Consider the following 24,658-nt stretch of genomic DNA (forward strand, 5'->3'; position numbering starts at 1 on the left):
ACCCAAAGCCAGACTGGCTCTGAACTTATCTCTCTTTGTAGGCAAAAGGAGGAGTTAACAGAGCTAATAGGCTGGACTTGGCCAAAGGCTCAGAAGTGGCCAACCTCACTCTAAATCAACTCCATGTGGCTATAAACATGTAACCCTCTCAAGGCCAAAGTCACACCTGGCCAAACTTACCTGGCTCTCCAACTCCAGGAATTATCTCATTCCAGCCACGCCCCCATTTCGGTTTAAGCGTAGCTGGGTTTAACTGGACCAAGGGAAGAATTCTTGTGTGTGTGCAAAAAGGCCGAATTTCTGTTTAAGTGTAGCTGGGTTTAACTGGGCAACAGGAAAGAATTCCTTTCCGTGTGCAAAAGGGCCGCCTGCCCCTGCAAGGGATCAGTCATATACCACCCAAACAAAATCTCTGACTCAAAACGGTGTGAAATGATCATTCTGGTTTCTGATGTAATCAAGGGGGGGGGGGAATCAGAAATATTCACCTCAGAGACAGAAACAATTAAAACTTAACCTGAGCCAGGCACGGTTGTTCAGGCCTGGACTTCCAGCACTCGGAAGGCAGTTAGGTGGATCTCTGAGAGTTCAAGGCCAGCCTAGTTAGTGAGCTCCAGGACAGCCAGGGCTACATAATAGAGAGACCACGCCTTTAAAAAAAAAAAAAAGTGAGGAGAGAAAGAAATAAGGAAAAAAACCAAAACAATCTGGAAATGGATGAAAGGCTCTATGACGATGTGGTGGATCACACAGATGTCTGCCTTTGAAAGGCAGGTTTGTGAGCATTTCACAAACACACACACTGGACAGTTCTGGGCCTTGTTCTAGGCTATGAGGTTTTTTTTTTTTTAGATATTAAATAAGACAGAACTCCATCAGAGGCGCAAGGTAAGCATGTCCAATGGCACACAGAACGTGGCAAGAGACACCACCTGGAAAACAAACGGACGACACAAGGCAGAAATGTGGACTACTTTAAACTTGTAGGTCACAGGTCTCCTTCTGGGTGACACAGGAACAGACTAGGACAAAGGTCAGGACTACCCTGCAAGCAGACAGACTGGCTGGCACCAAGGTCCTGCCTGCGGCAGGAACAAGTCTGGCAAATGGGCACATCTAATGAGGACCCGAGGTACTAAGCATTATCAGGTGAGACTGGGATTCCCAGGAGAGATGGGGGTCAGAGGTCCAGAAGGAACCAGCCACATGAACCTTGTGTGTCCCTGGAAATTTTTTTAATTATCTATTTTTATTTTACGTGCATAGGTGTTTCGCCTGCCATGTGTGAGGGTGTCAGAACTCCTGGAGCCTGAGTTACACACATCGGTGAGCTGCCCTGTGGGTGCTGGGAACTGAACCCAGGTCCTCTGGAAGAGCAGCCAGTGCTCTTAACCTCTCCTCTGTCCGGCCCCCAGCCATTGGACACTTTTGAGCTCCTGCCCACCGGCTGTAAAACCTCAGAAAAATTAACCTAATTTCTCAGCATGCTTCAGTTTTCCTAAACATCCCTAAACATGGCGTAACCGTTCAATTCCTTTAAGAGTAACGTTAATAAGTAGGGCATTTGCATCACACACTTACACAGACCAAAAAATTAAACCTACAATCTCAGCAGGTTGGGGGTGGAGCCAGCCTAGGCCTTTAAGAGCCCCAGTATCTTAAAAGAGGGGGCGGGGGGCACAGTGGACTAGTGTCCACTTTGGACTAGCTATATAAATGCTCTGTCACTTAGCATGGACAAACACATGTGGGTTTTTTTTTTTTTTCTCTCCAGAGACAGGGATTCTATGTTCTCTATGTAGCCCTGGCTATCCTGGAACTTGGGTGACCTCAAACTCACAGAGATCCACCTGCCTCTGCCTCCTGAATCCTGGGATTAAAGGCATGTACCACCATGCCCAGCCATCTGAGATTGAAGAGGAAATTTTGACATCTACAAGCATGACCTGCTAGCAATTCTGTTGCTCATTACTGGAAAAGTACTCAGTGATGCCAGGTAAAAGTAGAAATTCAACTCAGAAGAACGGAGAGGAGAGGACTTAGTAAGAAACACAGGTCCCCCTGATAACCCAGGCTAGCCCCTAACCACCCAACATCCAGGGGCCTGTAAGGTGGTCCTGTCTTGCCCTCCCCCATCTCAGGATGCCGACTGGAGGATCACTATATTCAATAACAGATGCCTTTGGAAACTCACACACATCCAAAGTCTTGTAAATGGCACACGCTGGGTAAAAGCAATTACACCTCGGCAGCACTTCCCCTCTGAGCACAGAGCAAATTCTGCTACTTCAGTAACAGGATAGCACTTGCGCCTGTCCCCTGGTCCCCAGCGGCCTCAAGTACGCAGCCCTGAGGTGGCAAAGAGGAGTTTTCGCAAAATGAGATCCTGTGGAGTCAAGGACAAAATCACGTGCAGGATTTCTCTCGGGATCACGCTGGCCAGTGGCCAGCGTTATCTACCTGGTGACATAAAGGAATGTGGGGAATGAGAGGACCCTCATCAGGAAGACTCATTCACTCCTGAAAAGTAAGGACTAATTCAAGGTGGGAGTTTAAGACTTGCCGAGATAAACCTAGTCTATCCTGAGACGCTCAGATTTCTCATACCTTTGCAAAATCCCAGGTGCTGCCAGGATTAAACCAGGCTGCCTAAGCATTTCTTTTGCCTTTTAAATTGGTGCAACAATACTGCATTACCAGCTGAAATCCCGGCCTCTCCCCGGGGAGACCCACAGTTATTCCTGCCATCTCTTTCTCCTCGTCGCTATTCATTAATACGCATCATAATGGCTGCCGTGGGGTTAGACATCCGCAAGAAACACCACAGGCGTATGTTGTTGATGGTTTTCTTTTTTAAGGGCCTTTCCAGGATGGCTTTTCGGTGGCAGACGGTTAGCAGAGGACCAAACAAAACAAGACAGAAAGCCTGCAGGGAGTAAGTAAGTGAAAATAGGGCCCGAAGAACACATGGCCTTGGGCGGCCAGCAGCTCAACTCAGCCTCTCTAGATGTTAAGAGAGCTTGGTCTGCAATGAAAGAACTGCAATTCTGGGTGGGAACTCGTGACAAACCCAGGGACAAAACACATTCCTCGGACTTTGATGAAAGCAAACAGAAAAGCATGAGAAATACTACATATACCTATAGATTGCTGACTCCTCCCGATACCATTATAATCAGGCAGTTTCTAAGTAACACATCTTTATGTATTAAAATGAGTCCCTTTTCCCTGAGGACTTCCAATTCTCCACCTTCTCCCAGAAGCCTTTTCTCTTTCCGTAACTTTCATCACAAGGGATTGGAATTCCATTTCTGGACACTCATCCACATGACCCACATTTCCAATGACCAAGCTATATGCGGCGAACTGTTCTGAGAAATCCGATTTTAACATCTGGCCTAGCCTGTGACCCCAAACTCAGCATCATCACTCTTAGCTGCCCTATACCTAGTTTGTACTTCTACAAACCAACCATTTATCTCGTCATCCAAAGGAGAACCCAAAGAGGCATGGGGGTCGGTCCTTAAACTCCTCTCTAGTACACTTCAGATCCGGGCTCTTGCAGCCGGGGCCTCACCGACTCTTCCAAAGCTGGCTGTGTGTTCTGCTCCACTGGATCAAGAGGATACTGTGTGCTGCACGTCCACCCTTTGCCCTCTAGCAGAGGACAGAGGTCCCTTTCCTAGCTCAGAAAGCAAAGGCTCCCATCACCTGCTGGCCAGTGTCCCCTCTAAACTTACCCCTTTCCTCTCTGCCTTGCTTGTCCCTCCCCAAAAGGAGCCTTAATATTCACACAGAACCGGGACTCTTTACCTGTCATCTTTCCCTCCATGATCTTCCTCATGGGTCAAAGTCTTCAGGTTCAGCTGGATCCCTGACCTCTTCCTCACCACCCTCTCAGGAGTAGGCTTGTTTCCAGTCCAAACCACCTCCACCTTGCTGGCATGCTTTATTAAACCTGTTAATCTGTGCACGGCCATCCCTCCATTAAACAAAGCAACTGAAGAGGAGGAAATGTTCCCCCTAGGTCCTAGCACCCCTTCTTAGGTAGGTCTTCACCTGATGGCCCTGGTCAATTAGCCACACTTCACAACACCTCGGTTGCCTACCCATAAAACGGACACAAACACCCGCATCAGCTGAGTGTAGTGGGACACACCTGTAATCCCAGCATTCAAGAGGCTGACACGGAAGGGATCCTGTGTCTGCTGGGCCAGCCTGGTCTACATAGCAAGACTGTCTCAAGCACATACACACATACACACACACACACACACACACACACACACACACACACACAAAAAAAAAAAAAAAAAAAAAAAAAAAAAAAAAAAAAAAAAAAAAAAACAAAAAAAAAAAAAACACAAAAAAAAAAAAACAAAAAAAACAAAAAAAAAAAAAAACTAAGCAAGAGTCAGTGATTGGCCAAGCCGAGTGGCTTATGCTTTAATCTCAGCACTCAGGAGGCAGAGACACGAGGATCTCCTGAGTTCAAGGCCAGCGTGGTCTCCAGGGATACACAGTGAGAGACCCTGTTTTCTCTATATAAATAAATAAATACTAGTGACTACTATTTCTTTAGTCAATGTATAAAAATATTTCTGGCATTCTCATAGGGTAGATGATTCTGGTAGTTCTCTCCGTTCTGCAAACTGGGCAACTTTATTCTCATAAATTCAAGCACATATATCCTCCAGGCAGCTTCAAGGTCCAGGTCTCATCAAGCAACTCCCACTTTCTCCAATACACACACACACACACACACACACACACACACACTGCATTAAAGTTGTTTAAAACAGTCTCCTGGTGCACATTAAAGATGGGCAAAGTTATACCCGTTATCCTCATACAAGCTTCTCTCCATCAGGGTCTGGGGAACGTTAGGGTCTTATCAATACAGCATCAACTTAAAGAGCTGGTCCTCTCCAGGCTTCCAGTCACTGAACTATGCATCCACTTCTGCTCTAGCTGTTAAGGTCCATTCTCCTCATTCCTTCCTAAGTTTTTTTTCTTTGACCAAAGCAAGTACTGTTCAAGAGGGACATTTGCATTCCCTTTCCACGGCCCCCAGGCAGACACTAAGGTGCCAAATGAAACTGAACACAAACATTCCAAAGTGGCTGTCACACAGTGCAGACTTGTTTGGGAACAGGGGGAGCTCACTGCTCCTCCACATAGCTCAGACTTCCGGAAGCCCATGACCAGAAGGTCAAAAAGGAGTTCCACAGGAGAACCCAAATTCTAACGGGGAGAACCCAGTAGTTCCATGGGATGAGTAAGCACATCTGAGGGACTCACTTGTACCACCGAGAATGACAGGTGAGAAAAATCTTTTCCAACAGGTGGAGTCACACCTTTTGAAATCTCTAGTAGGCAAAGGACTCTCAGTATTAAGCAGGCAGCTGGTGTGGGTGTGGGTGGGTGTGGGTGTGTCTGTCTGTCTGTCTGTCCATGGAACTGGCATGGGGAAGTCTGAAACCCGTTAGATGATGGCATGCATCTCTTTTGCAAAACTGCCTGACAAAAGGCGACGATGGCCTAGGAGCTAAGCGGAGGTAACAAAGAACTTCCTGGGAAAATGACGCCTCCATGGAGGTGGAGGGCAGGCCCATAAACACAGAGGGGACAACCTGAATCCTGCTCAGCTTGGGCCAGAACACAGAAGTTGGTAGAAGGGTTCTCAGAGGCATATTAGAACAATCCTGAGTGTCCAGTGTGGACTTCTGTTCTGTGGATGTCAGAGCTGTGAGGAAAGATTTGGGATAGCATGAGACCCAACTGCGTGACATTATGCTGGACTGAGGAAGGCTATTAGAACCTGGGGGTGCAGCTGAAGATCACGAAATGATCCAGAATAAAAGAAGGTGGGAAGAATCTCATGATGAAGGGCCCTGAGGAGCAGAACAGGCCTGAGTCCTGCCCAAGTCAGGCTGGTAAGCCAAACCAACCACCTAGATGGATCACAAAAGAATTTAACACAATCTCCAAAGCCAGAAGGCATCGTCACTGGCTCACATCGTCATTTTGGAAATGCAGAGGAAAGCCATTCACAATGATCTGTGTGTAATCCATCGATGACACTCAGTTTCTTTCTATCTGGTTTTACATACACCCTTGTTTTAAAGAACTTGAAAAGCATAGTAAGGGTGTTCCACGGGAGGGTGTGGAGGAGGTAGAGGGAAAAGGGAAATGAGATCATTACAATCTCAAAAAATTAAAAAAAAATATTAAAACTTGAAAACTCCTGCTTGCTCAACAAAAACACACCCCTCAGAATGTCTGGAGCCTGCCTCTTCCCTAACATTTTCCAGGAAGCAATGGCCTGCCAGGACCCTGTCTTCAGATTTTTCGTTTTCAGACCCATCTATTGTTATTACATATATTACATACACAGAAACAATCTGTAATAAAATACACATGTCAAAAAACGTATCCTCTAAAGGCTGCAGAGCATGCCCTCTGGAATTACAATGATTGGCTTAGCAACTTCCCGTTTGTGGAACGGGCTCTGAGAATTTTCGCCATCACAACTCTGCCCCTAGAAAGAAATGTTTATTACCACCCAATTTCCTTAGAGTAAATTCTTAACAATACTGGTACTAAATCAAAGGGCCAGAACATGTTTTGATGGCCCCTGCCAAAACTCCTCAGAACCACAGTCCCAACTTCATTACTGATGACATGTGCCCAGTTTATTGCCCCAGCTCTAACACTTACTCAGGCCTCCATAAAAGAAGCCTCTACCTCAACCAAAGGACCATGTCAGAGCACTTGCAAACGCTTCCAGGCACCACCAGCAGCTTATCGGAGAAACTGGAAAACCACTTTTGGCCAAGGAGCCGAAATGCATGCTACATTCGGCAGTGGCTCTTCGGACATCATTCTACCAATGAGGTCACATTTCCATCCAAATCACCGCCACCAGGACTGAAACCAGTTTGCTGTGCTAGATTTGGTTTGCAACAATAGGTTAAATTGTACAAAGCTCTATCCATCTTTCCAGAACCCGAAATAATCTCAATATGGAATGAGAAGTGGGTTTCCACACCACTGACAATTCCCTTTCCTGTATGCCAACTGTTTCAGACAAACAAACAACTTACAGCCCCAGTGCTTTGGCAAAATACTAAGCACTCTAAAAGATCTGAAGTAAAAATTGCATGACCCCTCTTCAGATCTGACTTGATTTGATTTCTGCCAAACATCCCCATCAATGCTGCCACGTGGCCAACTCTTGCTTCTCTGATTTAATTACCCCTTACACTGCTTTCCCAGAACTGAGATGTATTTTAAACTGCTTCAACATAAAGGTGATCCACCTAAAAAGTATCCAATGACATGAATGAAACTAAAAATATAACTAAATGGCATGTTTATCTCATATCCAACAAAGAAATCAATGGCCAATAAGCTTCTGTAAGACAGGGTCCTACTATGTCTGAACACATTGAAACTTACTAATGACAGTTGATTATGAGACAAATTATAAGTTTATTACCTACATACTTATTAACTTAATAAAACCTGATCATACATACAATTGGAGACACATTCTAAGAACTTTTTTGAAACTTTCGTTTAGAGACAGTGTCTCACTATGCAGCCCTGGCTGGGCTAGAACTCGCTATGTAGACCATGCTGGCCTCAGACTCAAAGAGATCCACCTGGCTCTGCCTTACAAAAGGAAGGAATCATCACCACGCCCAACTAAGAACTTCTGTTTCAAAACAGAGCCTTGCTATGTAGCTAAGGCTGGCTTCTGAATGTTCAACCCTCCTCCAGCATTATTTTCTTTAAAGTGAGGTGATGTAAGAAATAATCCAACAATCTGCACATACACACAAAACCCTGGCAACTCTCAGGTCCCAGTAAGATCGACAACTGGTTGTCCTTCCAGGAAAACTTACAAAGAGCATACACAACATGCTAGAAGGCCAGATGTATTGTCTCTCGCACAGCTGCAAAATCTTAAAATGACTCCCCTTGGTTTGAAGTGCTATACAAAGCTGCAGCTCCTCAAAAACTTCTCAACCAGTAATGTCAAAACTGCAGAATAAGCCACGGGACTCAGGGTTAAAACATACTAGATGATAAGAGGAGCTGGGTTCAAACATAGGAAGAAAACCTTGAACTAAAACTCTCCAGTGTAGAGAAAGTCTACACTCCATGGTGATCCATGAGAAACGGTTTTCTCTTGGTGATGGGTGGACTCACTTTTCCAACTCAGTTCAGTAGGCACTGGAAATGACAAGCACATTTCTCTTCTCTTGTCTTCCTACATGTACACAGGTTTTGTGTGTGTGTGTGTGTGTGTGTGTGTGTGTGTGTGTGTGTGTGTGTGTGTGTGTGTCGCGCACGGTTCTGTTTACTGGAGTCCACTCTCCGAGGCTTTTCAATGCATCTGAACAGGTGCTGGTCCACTGGATAGGCAGGGCATGTGTCCAGTGTTGTGGTTTTGTATAATGACATGCACATTCATGGAACTCACCAAAATACTGTACTTATTTGGCTTTTTGTGGCTTCCAGGATTGGGGGGGTAGAGTGCCTAGGAGTTTTTCAAAAACCAAGTCTACAGGAGAACAGAGAAGTATGATAAAATTACCTGGATCACTAACAATTTCTTTTCCCTATTATGCTAGCCAGGTGTGATGGCAAATATTCTTAACCCCAGGACTCTTAGGCAGGAATTCAAGTTCATAAGCCAGATGGTGTGACTTGGGAAACCCTATTTTTAAATAAAAACGCATAAAGTACCTACTAATAGGGTGCTTTGTCTGGCATGCCTGTGGTCCTGGGTCCATTTCCTAGTAGAAAAACAACAACAACAACAAAACCACAAATAACTAAAGCTCATTTTTCATGGTGTATGTGTTTTATACACCCCCACTAATGTACAACCTGAGCTCTGCAATCTTCCTACCCCTCTTATTTCTTAAATGTTTCCCTGTGAAAGATAAACACCTCCTAGAACCACATGCCATCCCTACCTGACAAAGAACACTCCCTGTCAGGGCAACCCGGCAGATGATCACACCAACATGGTCCACGGCTAGGCGTGATCACCCTGAGGGGAAGTACTGTTAGGATCTGCAGCTTAAGACTCATCAAGAGAAAAATCTGACTTGCCGTAATTGTTAGGCAAGTGGGTATGGAATCTGGAGACAAACCTGTTGTTATCTACTAAAACCTGAAGAAAATAAAATAGAACTCTGGGGTTTTGTTATTTTTCCAAAATCATTTTAAAAGGACCAGAACTTGGGTGTTACGTGCTCTTTCCCAGCTGCAACTTTTCTGAACCAGATGGAAGAAGAAAGATGGTTTCCTAGGCTCCATCCTTTAGCAGGGATAAGAGTATTGCTAATCTGAAATGAGAAATTACCTTGTTGTGTTCATTAAAGCATGCTAAAAACCCAGAAATTTCTTTAAAAGCAAATGGGCATTTTTTTTTTAAATGTTTAATTTGTCAGGAAATACACTGAAAAGCAGCCGGAACTTGCAGCTGGCTCCCCGGCTCTGTTATAAAACAGCATAAACAAAACTTTCCAAAGCAAGACTTGCTGAGAAAATAGGTAATTTCTTCAGGTGGGGAGGCAATTTTCAGCTTTCTTCAGTTCCCTGAGGGTTGCACCCCACGACAACTGGGAGCAAACTCCTACTTTGCATTGTTTTGCATAAGTCTGGGTCTCTTTTGTCCTCCCCATTAAACAGTTCCCATTTTACCAGTGGACAGACAGTTCACAGGTCAGAGAGATGGGTGGATGGATGAACTTTCTTAATGTTTGGTTTCAGTCTCGGTATCTTAGTTTGCACACGCCGTCCCAATATATCTCACCACCCTAACCTCGTCACAGCCAGTTTTGAGTTGTGTTCACCCTCCTTATTAGGATGTAATTTACCTGTAAGATCGCTTTTTACCGTATAGTGGGGTTGGGCACTTTCTGCTTCTGCACTTAATTCTGGGAGACCTTAAAAAGATAAATACAGTTTCTTGGACCTCCAGAGAACCCACCTGCAGGAGTGAAGTCAGGCCGGGCAGGACAACCACAAAACCGACAAAATTCACCGAGTCCCATGCACACCCCATCCACACGTATTACTCAAGTGTTTTCAGTAAGAAACGCACCACAGCCGCAAATTGTTTTTAATCATCATTTCGAGTGTGCCACATAAAGTTGTGATTTTCCTATGAAAACACCCTCCATGCGCCTTTGCTTTGGGGAACCCAAAGCTTTTAGCCCTTGTTATTCTACCCACCCACCCACCCCCATTCCACATCGTCCAGGTTCGGCGGGGGTCTTCGACTCATCGGAGAAGAATGCGGCTGATGAGTTATCTATTAATCCAAAATGTCTCAGCTAGGAAGATATTTCACCCAGCACTTTTAACACCGAGAGGGAGGGAGGGAGGGGAGCTGGGGTCGGAAGTATCTTTTAACGAAAACTTTCCCAGAGTTTCTTCCTTCGACCATGCCTCCCTTCAATTTCTAGCCTCAGACGCAGAACCCAAATCTTGACCCTCCCCGATCCCAATCATCTGAGGTCACCCGGGAGTCAGCTCTCGATTCCGCTTTTAACATCCCGGGTAGACAAAGCTGAGCATTCTACTTACAAAAAGTCTCGGGAAAGTCCTCAAAAGTTATGCAATGGGAGGCAGGCGGACGCGCGTGGACACAGCCCCGCGCCCTCGGGACGCCGCGTCCCGTGGCACCCCCCCTTCCCTGTGCGCCCCGAACCCCCCAAGCCGGCCCCCCTCAGTACCTCCTCCTCCTGAAGGTTGGCCTCGCTCGGGGTGTTCTCCTTCTCGGCTTTGCCTCCGCCGTTCATCTTCCCGGTCCTTGGTCGCCGCGCGGGGCTGGGGCGAGGGCGCGCTCGCCCGCTTGCTACCTTCCCCGGGGCGAGCCGGGCGGGCGGGCGAGCTGCGGGGCTGGAGCCGGGGCGGCGCTGCTGCGAGGAGCCGGGGCGGGCGGGCGGGCGGGGACCTCGGAGAGGCCGGGCGAGCCCCGGAGTCGGGAGGCGGCCGAGGCGGAGGAGGCGAGGCGGCGGGCGCGGTTGGGACCGGAGCCGCCGAGGGCGCGCTGCTGGCAGGCTCTGGGCAGCGGGGCCGCACGCAGCGCGCTTTCTCTCGCCTTCCACCCTCCTCCCCTCCCCTCCCCTGCCCTCCCCTCCTCCCTCCGCCCTCCCTGGACGTGCGCGGCCGGCCGCAGCCCGGAGGGACGCTGCTCGGGACCGCGAAGCCCCCGCGGGAGGAGGGGCGCGGGGCGGAGCGGTGGACCCTGGGCCCGGCTCGGCTGGGAGGGTGGGGGGTGGGGGGTGGGGGGGAAATGTCACCGGGTCACGAGGCCGCGGGGACGGCGGGAGGAAGATCGGGTCCGCCCTCTCCAACCCCAGGGCCTCGGCGTCCGTGCAGGCCGGTGCGCGTGGGCTTGGAGAGGGGCCTCGGGGCGGGGGCCAAGCCTGCTGGGGGGGGGTTGGAGTGAGGTGGGGGGACACGGAGACTGGGGTGTGCTACTTTGCTGTGCTTGCTTTTCACGACGGATGTGCACCTCAACCCACCCTGCTTGGCAGGCACCCGCCGAGACTGGGTTCTAGGTGCCAAGACACGCGGGACAGCCCACCGGCGAGCCCCGCTTTGGCAGGACACGGCTGGCAAGCCCACGGCCGGTGCCGGAGTCCGGCGAAACCTCCCCAGCCTTCTCCCTGCTCGGCCGCTGTCGCTCTCTAAGGCTTCCGGCGGCCCCTGTTCAGACTCGCACAGCCGGCACCAGGCTGTTCTGGAATCGTTTTGTTTACTTCACTCTTGGGGGAGCCCCTTCCTGGGATACCAAGACGGTGCCCTGTGTATCGGTGGCACCCCGCCCCTCCTCAGCTAGGCTACCTGGAGCATAGTAAGCACTCGCTGTCTATTTGTTGGCAGTGTCCCTCCCTGCCCCTCAAAGGGCAGGACATTTATCTCTAGAGAATCAAAGCAATTTCCCAACACCCTGATGACCGCACAGCTTCCGTTTCCTCCGTCAGAGAAATGGGAGAATATATATATTCATCTCCCAGGGTTTTAGAGATTATAGATGGGGCAAGCGCAATCCTCCTCTCCTAGTACTCAGGCTTGTACGATTATGGTTTACAATAGGCGGAAGGTAGCATTATTGTTAAGGAAGTTTCCATTTTCCTGGTCCTACAGAACTTTTCCAACAATAGATCCTGTCAACTTTGACGAGTATGGACAGACGTTGAAGACCCTCACGTATCAATGGGTCGTGCCTGTCTCTCCGAGGAAGTTTGTCCGGCATGCCGCCCCAATCACGATTTCTCATTTATGCTCCGGTTTAACTGTTTATCTCTTTCTCTTCCCCCCACTCAACATTCTTGACCCTTCTCTGCTCGGAGTGCTGCTGGGGGTGGGGTGGAGGCGGGGGTGGGTGGGGGTGGGGTGGGAGGTGGAGATAAGGGCCCTGCCTGCAGGCAATTGAAAGTGGTGTTGTGGAGACAAGATACCCCAAACAACTCCAAGGCAACATAATCGCTGAATCCTGGTTCAAATTATAAAAAAGCAAGATACACGCATCCTTCTTCTTTTGCTTTTAAAGGCGTTTGTGACTTGAAAATCCAGAGTGATCCTTAGGTTTTTAGATGAGTTTTTTTTTTTTTTTTTTTTTTCTTTGAAGGGCTGTGGAGATGTGGGAAAGTTTCTAAAGGAAAATCATGCTTTAAGTTGCTGTCGTAATGCCATGGCCCTCTATAGTAACAAAGGTACCTCCTGGGAGGAAATGAAACACGAGTCTTTGGAACAGCGGGAGAGAAAGTTCAGAAGCTACAGTTAATCGGAAACGTTGTCCGGGTGTTGATCTAGTGATTGTGTTGATTGGCAGCTCTTTGCACGGCCTGCTTTTCATTCCGTTATAAGAGGAACCACGAGGGGGCAATGTCTTCCTGAGCAATGGCGGAGTGGTGGGCTTGGGTGGCTGGACGGGCCAGTAGACCTAGCTCTTTGCCCTCCTTGGCTATTCTTGCCTATTACTGAATAGCTCCACAGAGAGACATTGTTTTGCTAGAGCCTGCAAAGAGCCCCCCTCCAAAAAAAAATGGCAAGCTAGACTTAATGGTTCCAGCTGGAACCCATTTAGAAAAAGGTGAGTGAGGGTTTTTTTTTGTTTTTTGGTTTTTGGCTTTTGTTGTTGTTTTTTTTTTTTTTTTTTTTGTTTTCGGTCTTGAAGCCAAACCAGAATTTCATCTTTAGTTTAAAAACTAGCAACTTCTGGTATAAGAAACATTAGTCCTATGAGAGGAACTTTGTCCGACATCTTTATTGTAGGTTCCCAGCGTTTAGACGTAATAGATCTCAGTTATTTTTTAATGAATAAACGGAGCAGTGGTGGTGCTCGCCTTTAATCCCAGCACTTGGAAGGCAGAGGCAGATGGATCTCTGAATTCCAGGCTGTTGGTCTACAGGGTAAGTTCCAGGACAGTCAGGGCTACGCAGAGAACCCTGTCTTCAAAAAAAAAAAAAAAAAAAAAAAAAGTGTGTAAGCATGGTCACTAGACAGAGTTATTATTAATTTTTGGAGGTTGGAGGGTGTGGCCTGGATGGAGCTGTTGCCCACAATAGGACTGAAAAAAAAAAGAGAGATTTAAGGGAATAAAGGTAAAAATCACACCATTGTATTGACACAACAAGCAATAAAGCTGTCAGAGGCTGTGGACATACCGTCTCAGCACAAGGTACAAGGATGAGATAATACGCCTGGAAGGAAGGGATTTCATTTTCTATCCTTTCAGCAAGGAATGGTATGTACTTATTTGGAAGAAAAATCGAGGAACATAGGAACAACAAAACCCAAGGAAAATCTGTAAACAGACTTCCACTATTTATAAAAACGCCATGGCTGTAGAGGAAGGGAGGGGGAGGGGGAGAGAAGATGGGAGTTATATATTCAGCCAGGCTTTAAATGGTCTTTATGACTTATTTACTATTTCAACCACGAAGTTTCAAGAGTGAGAGCTCCTTGGTAGCCGATAGTTGCCGGGCATGCTAAGAATTATAAGACAACAAAGGGAGTTTATATCCTGAAAAAATTGGGCTATTGACCGGGAGACCTTTGGCCTCTCACCTGCCCGGCTGCTCTGCCGTATTTCTGCCTGACCTGCAAGGCTGCATACCAGGTTGAAAGGGAAATATTGTGTGCACCTGTAGTTTTCGTTACTCATCACTGTTAGGCTGGCAGTCTTCCTTTTGAGGCTTGCCTTAAGAAATCTAAACCCATAATTATGTCTTAAACGTTTGTCTCTGGGAATTGCAGGCATTAAAGGTCTATTTGGGGACTATTGGCACTGCTCAGAGTTATGGATCTGCATTAAAGCTGCATCTACGTGTGTGTGTGTGTGTGTGTGTGTGTGTGTGTGTGTGTGTGTGTGTGGTGCGATCCAAAGTTTTGTTGGCTTTTTTCATCCTTGACAACTCACTCTTCCTCACTCCCTACCACTCTCCTCTTTGGGTGTTTATGTTTTTTTTTTTTTTTTTTTTTTTTTTTTTTTTTTTACTTTTTGATAGTGGCAAAGGACACAAAGTTAACCCTCTTAACCAGTTAAATGAACACTTTGGTAGTGTTAGATATGGCATCCCCTGATTTTTTTTTTTTTTTTTTTTTTTTTTTTTTTTTTTTTACCATCTCCTAGTTCTAAAATCCTCTCACTATTTTCACAACACAAACAGCCACAGGCTGGATCAGATAAGGAAGAAAGGGGGGGGGGGGCTCCCAACTTGCAACTCCAGCCAGTTTCTCAGCAGAGAGGGTGGGTACCAGTTGGCCAACCTTGCTGAACATCCTATCTTGGAAGTGAGTCCTCCAGCCTCAGGTGAGCTGTCCCGATGAATACTACACAGAAAAAAAAAAAGATATCTCCAGCAAATGCAGCCCGTATTACAAAGTGGTTAGTAAACATACTTTTAAGTGAATTCTGTTGTTTTATAGCACTAAGATTTAGGTGGCTTTTAAACTGCACTAAACAAAGGAATATAATTGTGTAGCCACAAATGGGGGTCCTGCTGTAAAACAAAACCAGGGTAATTTAAGGCTTTGGGGGGCCGGGGTATGAGGGGTGGAAACGGGAAGATGTTTCCATCTTGAGGAATCTGTTAGCAAAAATCACTATTCAACGGCAGAATTATCAGTCTACAGGCTGCGTCCGACTCAGACGCTGGAAAAACAATTAGTTAAATTAGCTTGCAGTCACAGGAAAGAGAAACAGTACCTAATGAGCTTGTGGATCTGGCTGTTGCGATTTCTAGATAGAATGTTGCAAGGGTAGAGGGGTTTTGTTTATTTATTTGTCAGTACCGGGAAATGCAGCTGGCAGGCACACTCCCACGGTGAGCACTCTGCTGCTCAGCTGTGCCCACAACCTGCAAGGTTTTATTTATTTATTTTCTACATTTTTGTTTTGTTTCGAGACAGGGTTTCACCCTGTAGATCCGGCAGGCCTGCAGCTCTCTGTATAAAGCAAGCTGGCCTCAAACTCACGAAGATCTGCCTGCCTCTGCCTTCCGAGTGTTTTCTACATTTTTAGTATACATTCATTTTACAAAATAATGGGGTTATGCTATAACATTTTCATACCCGTATCTTATGGACTTGGATTGCTCTCACTGCACCATTAACCTGTCTTCCCCCAGCCGCCACCAAAAAACAGTGATCTCTTTCCTGTCCCCAAAGAATTCCTCTGCTATTTTTATGTCTTCTTTAACAAACAAACAAACCATAGATTTCATGTAAGAGCAATTCTGTTGTTTCATTTGCTTCTCAGAAAACTTCTAATTCATACCAACCTCGTCAGTTCTCCTAGACTTTTCTGTTCTATCAGAGTCCCATTCAGAAGGCCCTGCCCTATGCTTTTTATCTTAAAATGTCTTCCCCATCTATTCCTTTAGCACTTGCAAAAGTTCATACCTTACATTAAGATCTTTGATCTGGTTTGAATTAATGTTTGTACATAGTGAGAGATGGGGATCTGACTTTATTTTTTTCTATATGTAGATAGCGTTTTGCCACTATGTGATAAAGAAGCAGTCTTTTCTCCAGTGAGGTGTTTTGGCACTTTTGTTGAAAATCAGAAGGCTATAGTTACATAAGCTGATTTCTATCCTCCATTGGTATGCTCTGGTGCCATGCAGTTTTTGTTACTATGGCTTTATAGTATAATCTGAAATCGAGTATGGTGAGGCTTCCAGCCTAGCTCTTCCATATGAATTTCAGAGTTATTTTCCTACTTCTATGAAGAATGTCATCATATTAGGGATTACATTGACTCTGTGGGTCATGATATCCATAAACATAGGATATCTTTCTATCTTCTGGTGCCTTCTTCAATTTCTTTCTGCAGTGTTTTAAAGTTTTCAAGAATGGCTTCTTTGAGATCCTTGTACTCTCCCTTGAGAGAAACAAAGTGAGCTCTCTCTGCTTCCTGTGTACACAGGAAATGAGACCAGCCAGCCTTCCACCGTGCATTCCCTGCCCACTGCCAAGTCTTCCCGACAGCGATGGACTCTCCCTCTGGAACCGCATAGCCGAATGTGTGATGAGTCTTGGAAGACATTTTGGACTTGGACTTTAGAGCAACTCTGGGACAGTTAGGACTCAGGAAACTCTTAGAGAAGACTGCTTTTGACCGGTGAAATGGGCTAGGGGCGCCATTGAGGGCTAGGGGTGGAATGTGAGAATGAGAGCCACGTGTTCAATCCTAGTTCTCAGTGATCACAGTGAGAGATGGGCCAGTCTTTAGGAGGTGGGGTCTAGTGGAAACTTTCGTTAGGGACATATTCTCAAAGGGCACTGTGGGACACCCGTCTGTAGCTCAAGAAGGAAACTCCGAAAGAATGAAGTCCTGAGTGAATATGTATTGTTAACATGGGCACAGCCATCCCAGGGACCAAGGCCTCAGGCCCATGGGAAATTGGCAAAGCTTTTTCCCATCCCTATGGGTCAAGCTTGAAATTGGCAAAGCCTTCTTCCTCCAGGCCACGTAGGAGTATTTTGGGACAATTGTCAGTGTATAAAAAACCAGCAACTATGTCTTCCTTTCCTGGAAAGTTTACAGCCTGAGAACTACTTTCCTCCAGAGACCTCCTACCAATACCAGCTAACCCCAACCCCTGAGCTATGCAGGGTAAGTAAGCATGCAGAGGTTCTGGGTTTCACAGATAGTAGAGAAGGCTCCATCAGAGCATGCAGCCACTTGGCTCCTGCTTTTCTGTGTTTATATCTGTGTGTCTATCAATTCTTCAGTGTCTGTTCTTTTCCTCATTTCTTACCGTATCAAATCCGGGTTATAGGACCAAGATGTGGGATCTAGGGGGGATGTCAATTTATTAAGGACACACACTCTGAAAGTGAATTGGGGGACATTATCTCTCTCTTCCTGACTCTTTCACTTCATAGTCTTGAGAAGAGCAGCGTGTATTGCCCTGCATTTCCACCATGATCCTGATTTTCCCCAGGTTCAAAATCAGTGGCACCAACTGATCATGGACTTTTGGAAGCCATAGACCAAATAAATACTTTTTTATTCATATGAAGAGAGAGATTCTAAAAGGGGGAACTACTCCATTATTGCATCTGATTTTAAAAGAAACAGAAGCTAAAAATTGTGGGAGTTAAAATAAAACATTGGCCGGGCACAGTGGTAGTGCACGCCTTTAATCCCAGTACTCAGGAGACAGAGGCAGTCAGATCTAAGTGAGTCTGAGGCCAGCCTGGTCTACAGAGTGAGTTTCAGGACAGCCAGGGCTTCACAGAGAAACCCTGTCATAAAACAAAATAAATAAAATAAAACGTTCTCACTTTTAGCTTCTTCAGACAACAAGGCTCTCAGAATGAAAAGTTGCCTGGGAACAAAGAGCCAATCAGATGCTCCCAGGACACCAACCATGGCCATAGGTAAATCTGGGGACAAGGATGTTGTTGGAAGACACTCTGGCAGGCAGCCTCTGTACAAGTCCATAGTCACCTTTAGGTACTTCCACCCTGTGGAATCCCCTCCCCTTTAGTGTCAGCACGGCACGACATGGCGGTGTTTTCCACGCCCTTTCTGGCTCTCTCACTGGCTGCCGTTGACGAAAGCCAGCTGTCAGGAGATAAACGCCCAAGGAACTGTGGAGGTCTCCCCGGCTAAGAGCCAAGGGGGAGGGAGGAACTGCCTTTCGGTTGGTTCAGCATCCTTCATCTCTCCCGGAAGGAGTCCTGCCCCAACTGTGTGAGTGAAGGAGGAAAATTGGTTCTCCCTAAGTGGAGTCTGTACGTGAAACTTGTGATCGACGGTGTGTGTGTGGGGGTGGGGGGGGCTGTGTCCTCCCCTGAAATCCATATTGTCAAACCCTGACCTCCAAGATGATGGTATTACAAGTAAGCCCTTCAGAGGGAACCAGATTTAGATGAGGTAGGAAGAAGGTGTCTGCTCCGTAATGGAGTTAGTGTCCTTATACTTACAAGAAGAGAAAAAATTGTCTAAGTTTCTTTCCCTTTGCCCTGTCTGTCTGTCTGTCTATCTATCTATCTGTCTGTCTATCTCTTTTGTCTCATAGAGGAAAATGTGACCATCTGCAGCTATGAAGAAGGCCCTACCAGGAACAAAATTCCCTTGCACCTTGATTTTGAAATTGCCAGCCACCAGGTGTATGAGAAATGACTGCTGTTTGAGCCACCCAGTACGCGGTACTTTCTTATGACAACCCACATTAAGACAGTAACTAATAAAAGAAACAGGTCGATGCCATAATTAATAGCTAAAAGTGTGGAATAGCTCGGGACTGATAGGTGGATAGGAGAGTTTTGATTGTACATACAACAGAAAGTCCAAGATTTCTGTGGAAGGGTTAGCTATCAGAGGTGACCCTGATGGTGACTGAGACAGAGCAGAGTGAGCGCTATTAAAGCCCTGTCAGTTATCTGAGAGAACACAGAAGAAACATTGACGGACTGTTGAGATAAATGTGAAGTAAAGATCACTCTAATAAAGCCTCAGAGGGAGAAGAAGCCGGTTTGGAAAATGTGCAAATTCCATCTTTAAGACTGAACTGTGCGCTGAAATGTGTTGTAGAAGCGAGGACTTTTCAAGAATGAAATTGGATATTTGGCTTCAGAGATTTCTAATGCAAGTGTTGAGGAAAGAGTTCTTGGTGAAGCTGGCAAGACGGCTCCCTGGGTAAAATGCATGCTGGGTAAACTTGAGGGCTGGAGTTTGATTCCTACCTAGGAGGCGGGGCTAGGTGTGAACACACCCACTTGTAATCACAGCTCTGGCCGATTGGGAAGCGCAGAGACTGGCAGATCTCAGCGCTTACTGGTGGTTAAGTATTGGACCCCTGGTTATTGGGTATCCTCCACCGATACAATAAGCCAATCAAGCTGAATTAATAAGTCCAGGTTTAATAAACAGAGCAAAGCAACTCCCGAGTGACTCTCGGAAAGGCAGGAGAGAAAAAAAATCACATGGCAGGACAGGTCTGACTACCAGGTCTTAAATACCCTGTAAGCATGGTCTTGAGCAGCCCTAGGGAGGGGCTGACCCTTGGTAGGCTTTCTTTGGGCAGGGTCTGGAGAGGACAGCTGCGGGGGAGATCCCCAACAACTGACCCACAGATTTCAGCCATTGGTGAGATGCAGGCAAGTCCACCCAGGCTGAGCCACGTCTCTGTTCCCAGCAGGACGATTAAGCCATAATAGCAATTGATATTTGAACTTGTTTGGGTTTCATCACCCCTTTCAGCCATCCTGTTTCTCTCTTTTGGAATGAACAACATCTTTACTCTGCTGTCCAGCCATTCTATTTTAAAAGCATATAATTTACCCAGTTTTACAGGCCTGCAGGTAGATTGGAATTTTGCCTCAGGATGGTTTGTACCTATATCTGATTTCTATGGTATATGTATGATACCTTGGTCTTTAGACCTGTGCTGGGGTGAATTAAGGAAGACTTAAAGTACTCTTGGGATGGGATGGGATGGGATGGACTGTATTTCGCACATGGGATGGAAATGAATTTTGTGGGATAATGGTAGGAAGGGTGAATAAATTAACACCATAGGCTGGCTGACACTTAGTTTCAACCTTGGGGACCTGAGGTGAATATATTCAGCCAAGCAATGTCCATACTCCTTACTAACAGAAGCTGAGATCCATAATCAAGTTTTGGGGTAACCTGTTAGGCAGAAATAGGTGAATTGATACAAGTTTTTTTGCTTTTGTTGTTGTTTTTCAAGACAGGGTTTCTCTGTGTAGCTTTGCGCCTTTTCCTGGAACTCACTTGGTAGCCCAGGCTGGCCTTGTACTCACAGAGATCCGCCTGGCTCCGCCTCCCAAGTGCTGGGATTAAAGACATGCACCACCACCGCCCAACTGATACAAGTTTTAAGGTGGTAGTTTTGAGTGGCAATACATCTTGTCAAGTGCATTTATAGGTGATTTTGTCACCATATAAACATGCAGCTACAGCATCCATAGTGATAAAATCTTATCAGACCACAGTCATCAATGTGGTCCATCATTGACCAAAACATAGGGCATATGACTGTGTCATACAGATAGAGCCCTTGTCAACTAGACAAGGAGGCCTCAGAGCCCCTTATCGGTCAAATATGCCCAAGGCAAGAAATGGTGTGTTTTGGAAAGAAACAAGACTATGGGTTTTATTTATAGGAGAGATTTAAATAATATCTACGATAGGCAGTTTGTCTCTTTTTTTTGTTTGTTTTCCCAGACAGGGTTTCTCTGTGTAGCCCTAGCTGTCCTGAAACTCACTCTGTAGACCAGGCTGGCCTCCAACTCAGAGATCCATGTGCCTCTGCTTCCTGAGTGCTGGGATTCAAGGTGTGCGCCACCGCCGCCACCACCAGGCTTTTTAAGGATCTCTACAAGTGCACATTGAAATAAATACTGTTCATAATGAGAAGCAGCTTTAGAGCCCACCTTTACAGCTAGGGAGAATCTGCAAATATTGGCTCTTTCCAAAGGGAAAGACGACTTGGGAGACAGAGCAAAGAACCAGTGAGAATCATTCCAAAGAGCAGGAGTGGCTGAGTTAAAGCACTGATATTACAGAACTAGTGGGATCGCAGAATTCCCTGGGGTTAGTTCCTTCCACATCTCTCCCCTTTTCTGCCCTGACTTCCCCTTTTTTGAGACAGAGTCTCACTATACACAGTTGGGGCTGGCCTCAAACTCACAGTCCTGCTACTTCAGGTTCCCAAGTGCTGAGATTACAAATGTGCATCACGACACACCTCGTTAGTATGCATGAACCACATGCCCAACTCCTCTTCCTCCTCCTCCTTCCTCCTCCTCCCTCCTCCTCCTTCCTCCTCCTCCTCCTCCTCCTCTTTGGTATATGTTTCTATTAAGTGTTTTCTAACCCTAGTATATTTTCTTGGTGTTGAATGTATAGACAGCAGGTATTTTGTCTTTTTAGGTCCTGGTCCCTTCTAGTCAAGCAGTCTGATAATAGGTGACAACCCAGGATCCCACATCTGCAAACAGAGATCTTAACGCATAGTTCACAGAGCTGAGTCGAGGAGCCATGTCTCTTTGGACCTGACTTAGATGATGGTATTTTAGACCAGGGATTGGTGAACGTTTTCTGGGTAATAAGAAAGTATATGATTTTAGGCTTTGAAGAACATATGTGTAATGACGCCTATTGTATAGTCTCCTTTGTTTTTATAATCCTTTAACAAATATAAGAGCCATTCTTCTCCCAAGGGCTATATAAAAATAAGCCACAGGATAGACTTGGCTTTGGGGCTGTGGTTTCATCATTTCTGGCATAGATTAAAAACTGATTTATTGGGCAAAGGGGGACGGGGGACTGAAGAGATGGCTTAGCAGTTAAGAGTATTGCTGCTCTTCCAGAGGATCTGGGTTCAATTCCCAGCACCCATATGGCAGCTGATAACTGCCTGTAACTTCAGTTTTATGTGATCTGACAGCTTCACACAGACATACATGCAAGAAAATGAGTCCACATGAAATAAAAATTAAGAAAACTGGGGTTGGAAAGATGGCTCAGTGGTTAAGAGCACTGGCTGCTCTTTCAGAGGTCCTGAGTTCAATTCCCAGCTACCACATGGTGGCTCACAACCATCTGTAATGAGATCTGGTGCCGTCTTCTGGCCTGCAGACATACATGCAGGCAGAACACTGTATACATAATAAATAAATAAATCTTAATTTAAAAAAAAAGAAAACTGATTTATGATAGAATGAGCTACATTGATGTCTTAGGGAGTGGGTAAGTATGGTTTTCACGTGGGAAGCTCTTCATTGTGGTCATAGAATGAATAATGGTAGCTAGTCTTCCAACTGAGTTCCAAATGATTCACCATAACATATATGCACACATATATAACACACACACACACACACACACACACACACACACACACACATCACTTTTGCCAATAAGAGGGAACTTGGAAGCTGGAGAGACAACTCAACAATGTAGAGCACTTGCAAAGGACATGGGTTCAGTTCCCAGCACCCACATCAGTCCCACAACTGCCTATAATTCCAGTTCCAGGGAATCTGACCCCCTCAGACTCCTACAAACACCTGCACACACATGGAGCACATCATACACATAAATAAAAGATAAACCTGTTTTTACGCGGAGGTGCGCACAGCCTCATAGAAGGAGAGTGGGGGGGAGGAAAGAGGGGAAGGGGTTCTCAATTAAAGGGGACTTTATGTAAGACGATGTCAGGATGCTGGGTGGGTCTCCAGGGGGCGGGCCAGAATGCTAACATTTATGAAAAAAAAAAAACAACTTGTTTTAAGCCACCAGGCTTTGAGGCAGTTATTTATGTTGCAATAGGAGATGGAAATAACGTGAGCAAGGCCCTGAAAATCAGAAATCATTGGGCATTTTCAGGCACCTAAGCCTGACATAAGCATAAGCTCTAGGGCTGGAGAGATAGCTCAGAGGTTAAGAACAGTGGCTGCTCTTCCAAAGGACTTGGGTTCAATTCCCAGCACCCACATGGCAGCTCACAACTGTCTGTAACTCCAGTTCCAGGGGATCTAGCATCCTCACAGAGACATGCATGCAGGCAAAACCCCAGTCAGTGTACATAATAAATAAATAAATCTTAAAAAAAGAATGATATCTATAAAATAATAAATTCTGCTTATAGTTCTGATGGACAGCAAATGTGTGTGTGTGTGTGTGTGTGTGTGTGTGTGTGTGTGAGAGAGAGAGAGAGAGAGAGAGAGAGAGAGACATGTAATCCTTTGAGAGCCTTAATAGAAACCCCCAAATGTATGATAAGTAAAAAACAAAATCAGGTCAGGTCAAGGTGTGGCTGCTGAGCAGCTAGCAAGCAATGTCCTGAGTAAGTGACTTTTCCTTTGAAATACCACCTGCGATTTTAATTTGAGCCCCGGGAAAGGAATAAATAGCAAATGTTTCTGAGGATTCACAGTCAAGTGGCACATTTACAAAATTGAAACATTTACAGAGAATCCACAAGTGTTAGGAGACAAGACTGAAGATTTAAATCATTTAGTCATTAGTACTGCCCTTCAGAGGAAGCATTTCACTGTCCATCTCAAGGTGGATTGAAGTCGGACAAGGAGGAGCTGGAAACAGGCACGCGTGGTCCCTCTATGAGAAAAGATGGTTTGATGGTCCATTGTCTCAACAGATGGACAGATGCGGAGAAGGTTGGTAAAGCACACTTCTGAGTGTGACGGTGAAGTCATTTCCTGAGAACTGAAGGAGGAAAGGCCCACCCTGAGTGCAGGCAGCACCATCTGATAGGCTGGGCCTCCATGGAATTGAAGTAGAGAGGAAGCCATCCAGCAACTTTCAAAACAAAAACGGAGGCAGGGGAATCATGGGATATAGAAGGTAAAATGTTGTGGCTATGATATCTGCATGTATCAAAGCATCTTGGGGCTGGAGAGTTGGCTCTGTGATTAAGAATACTAGTGGCTCTTCCTCAAGACCCAGGTTCAATTCCCAGCACCCACATGGCAGATCACAATTGTCTTTAACTCCAGTTCCAGATCCAATATCCTCTTCACAAAGCCTACATGCAGGCAAAACACCAATGCACATAAAAAATAAAATGGATGGGGCTGGAGAGATGGCTCAGAGGTTAAGAGCACTGACTGCTCTTCCAAAGGTCCTGAGTTCAATTCCCAGCATCCACATGGTGGCTCACAACCACCTGTAATGAGATCTGGTGCCCTCTTCTGGCCTTCAGTCACATATGCTGTATACGTAAATAAATAAATCTTTAAAAAAAATAAATAAAATAAAATGGAAAGAAAAGAAAGAAAAAGAAAACAAAGAAGTAAAAACTTTGTAGAGTCAATTCTCTTTCCTGTGGGATGGTCTTTCTGTACGCTGTGAATATGTGTTGCTACTATTGGTTAATAAAGAAGCTGTTTTGCCCTGTTTTGTAAGGCAGGATAAGAACCAGGCAGGAGAAATACAAGAGAGATTCAGGGAGAAGAGGGCGGAGTCAGAGCAGACAGCAGCCCGCCGCTCAAGGAGCGACATGCCAACAGACCAATAATGCCACAGCCACATGGCAAAACATAGATGAATAGAGATGGGTTAATTTGAGATGAAAGAGCTAGCTATCAAGAAGCCTGAGCCATAGACCAAAT

The 24,658-nt window shown here is 45.9% G+C and overlaps 1 protein-coding gene and 1 long non-coding RNA gene across 8 annotated transcripts in view; one reads left to right on the top strand and one right to left on the bottom strand.

Moving 5' to 3' along the window:
• Window positions 1-11,144, bottom strand: part of Rbpms (RNA binding protein, mRNA processing factor) — a 159,069-nt gene extending 147,925 nt beyond the window's left edge. For 3 of the 6 annotated variants that reach the window (XR_003735362.2, XM_028877182.2, XM_028877180.2), the window contains exon 1: window positions 10,761-11,144. Coding sequence is in view for 3 of the 6 variants with exons in the window: in XM_028877182.2 (XP_028733015.1) it covers window positions 10,761-10,826 (66 nt within the window). In the remaining 3 variants the exon portion in view is untranslated. The remainder of the gene's footprint in view (window positions 1-10,760) is intronic. The other 3 variants (XR_005093088.1, XR_005093089.1, XM_028877183.2) reach the window with 3 other exon arrangements.
• A 179-nt stretch (window positions 11,145-11,323) lies between these two features.
• Window positions 11,324-20,278, top strand: LOC119089218. Of its 2 annotated transcripts, XR_005093091.1 has the most exons (5): window positions 11,324-11,413; window positions 16,470-16,664; window positions 17,084-17,159; window positions 17,840-17,929; window positions 18,574-20,278. It is a non-coding gene; the product is annotated as an uncharacterized LOC119089218 (long non-coding RNA). The 2 variants fall into 2 exon arrangements; XR_005093090.1 differs by lacking the exon at window positions 11,324-11,413 and having other exon boundaries at window positions 15,933-16,664.
• The last annotated feature ends 4,380 nt before the right edge of the window (window positions 20,279-24,658 follow it).

The sequence above is a fragment of the Peromyscus leucopus genome, chromosome 17, assembly GCF_004664715.2.
Source record: "Peromyscus leucopus breed LL Stock chromosome 17, UCI_PerLeu_2.1, whole genome shotgun sequence".
Classification (NCBI taxonomy): Eukaryota; Metazoa; Chordata; class Mammalia; order Rodentia; family Cricetidae; genus Peromyscus; species Peromyscus leucopus.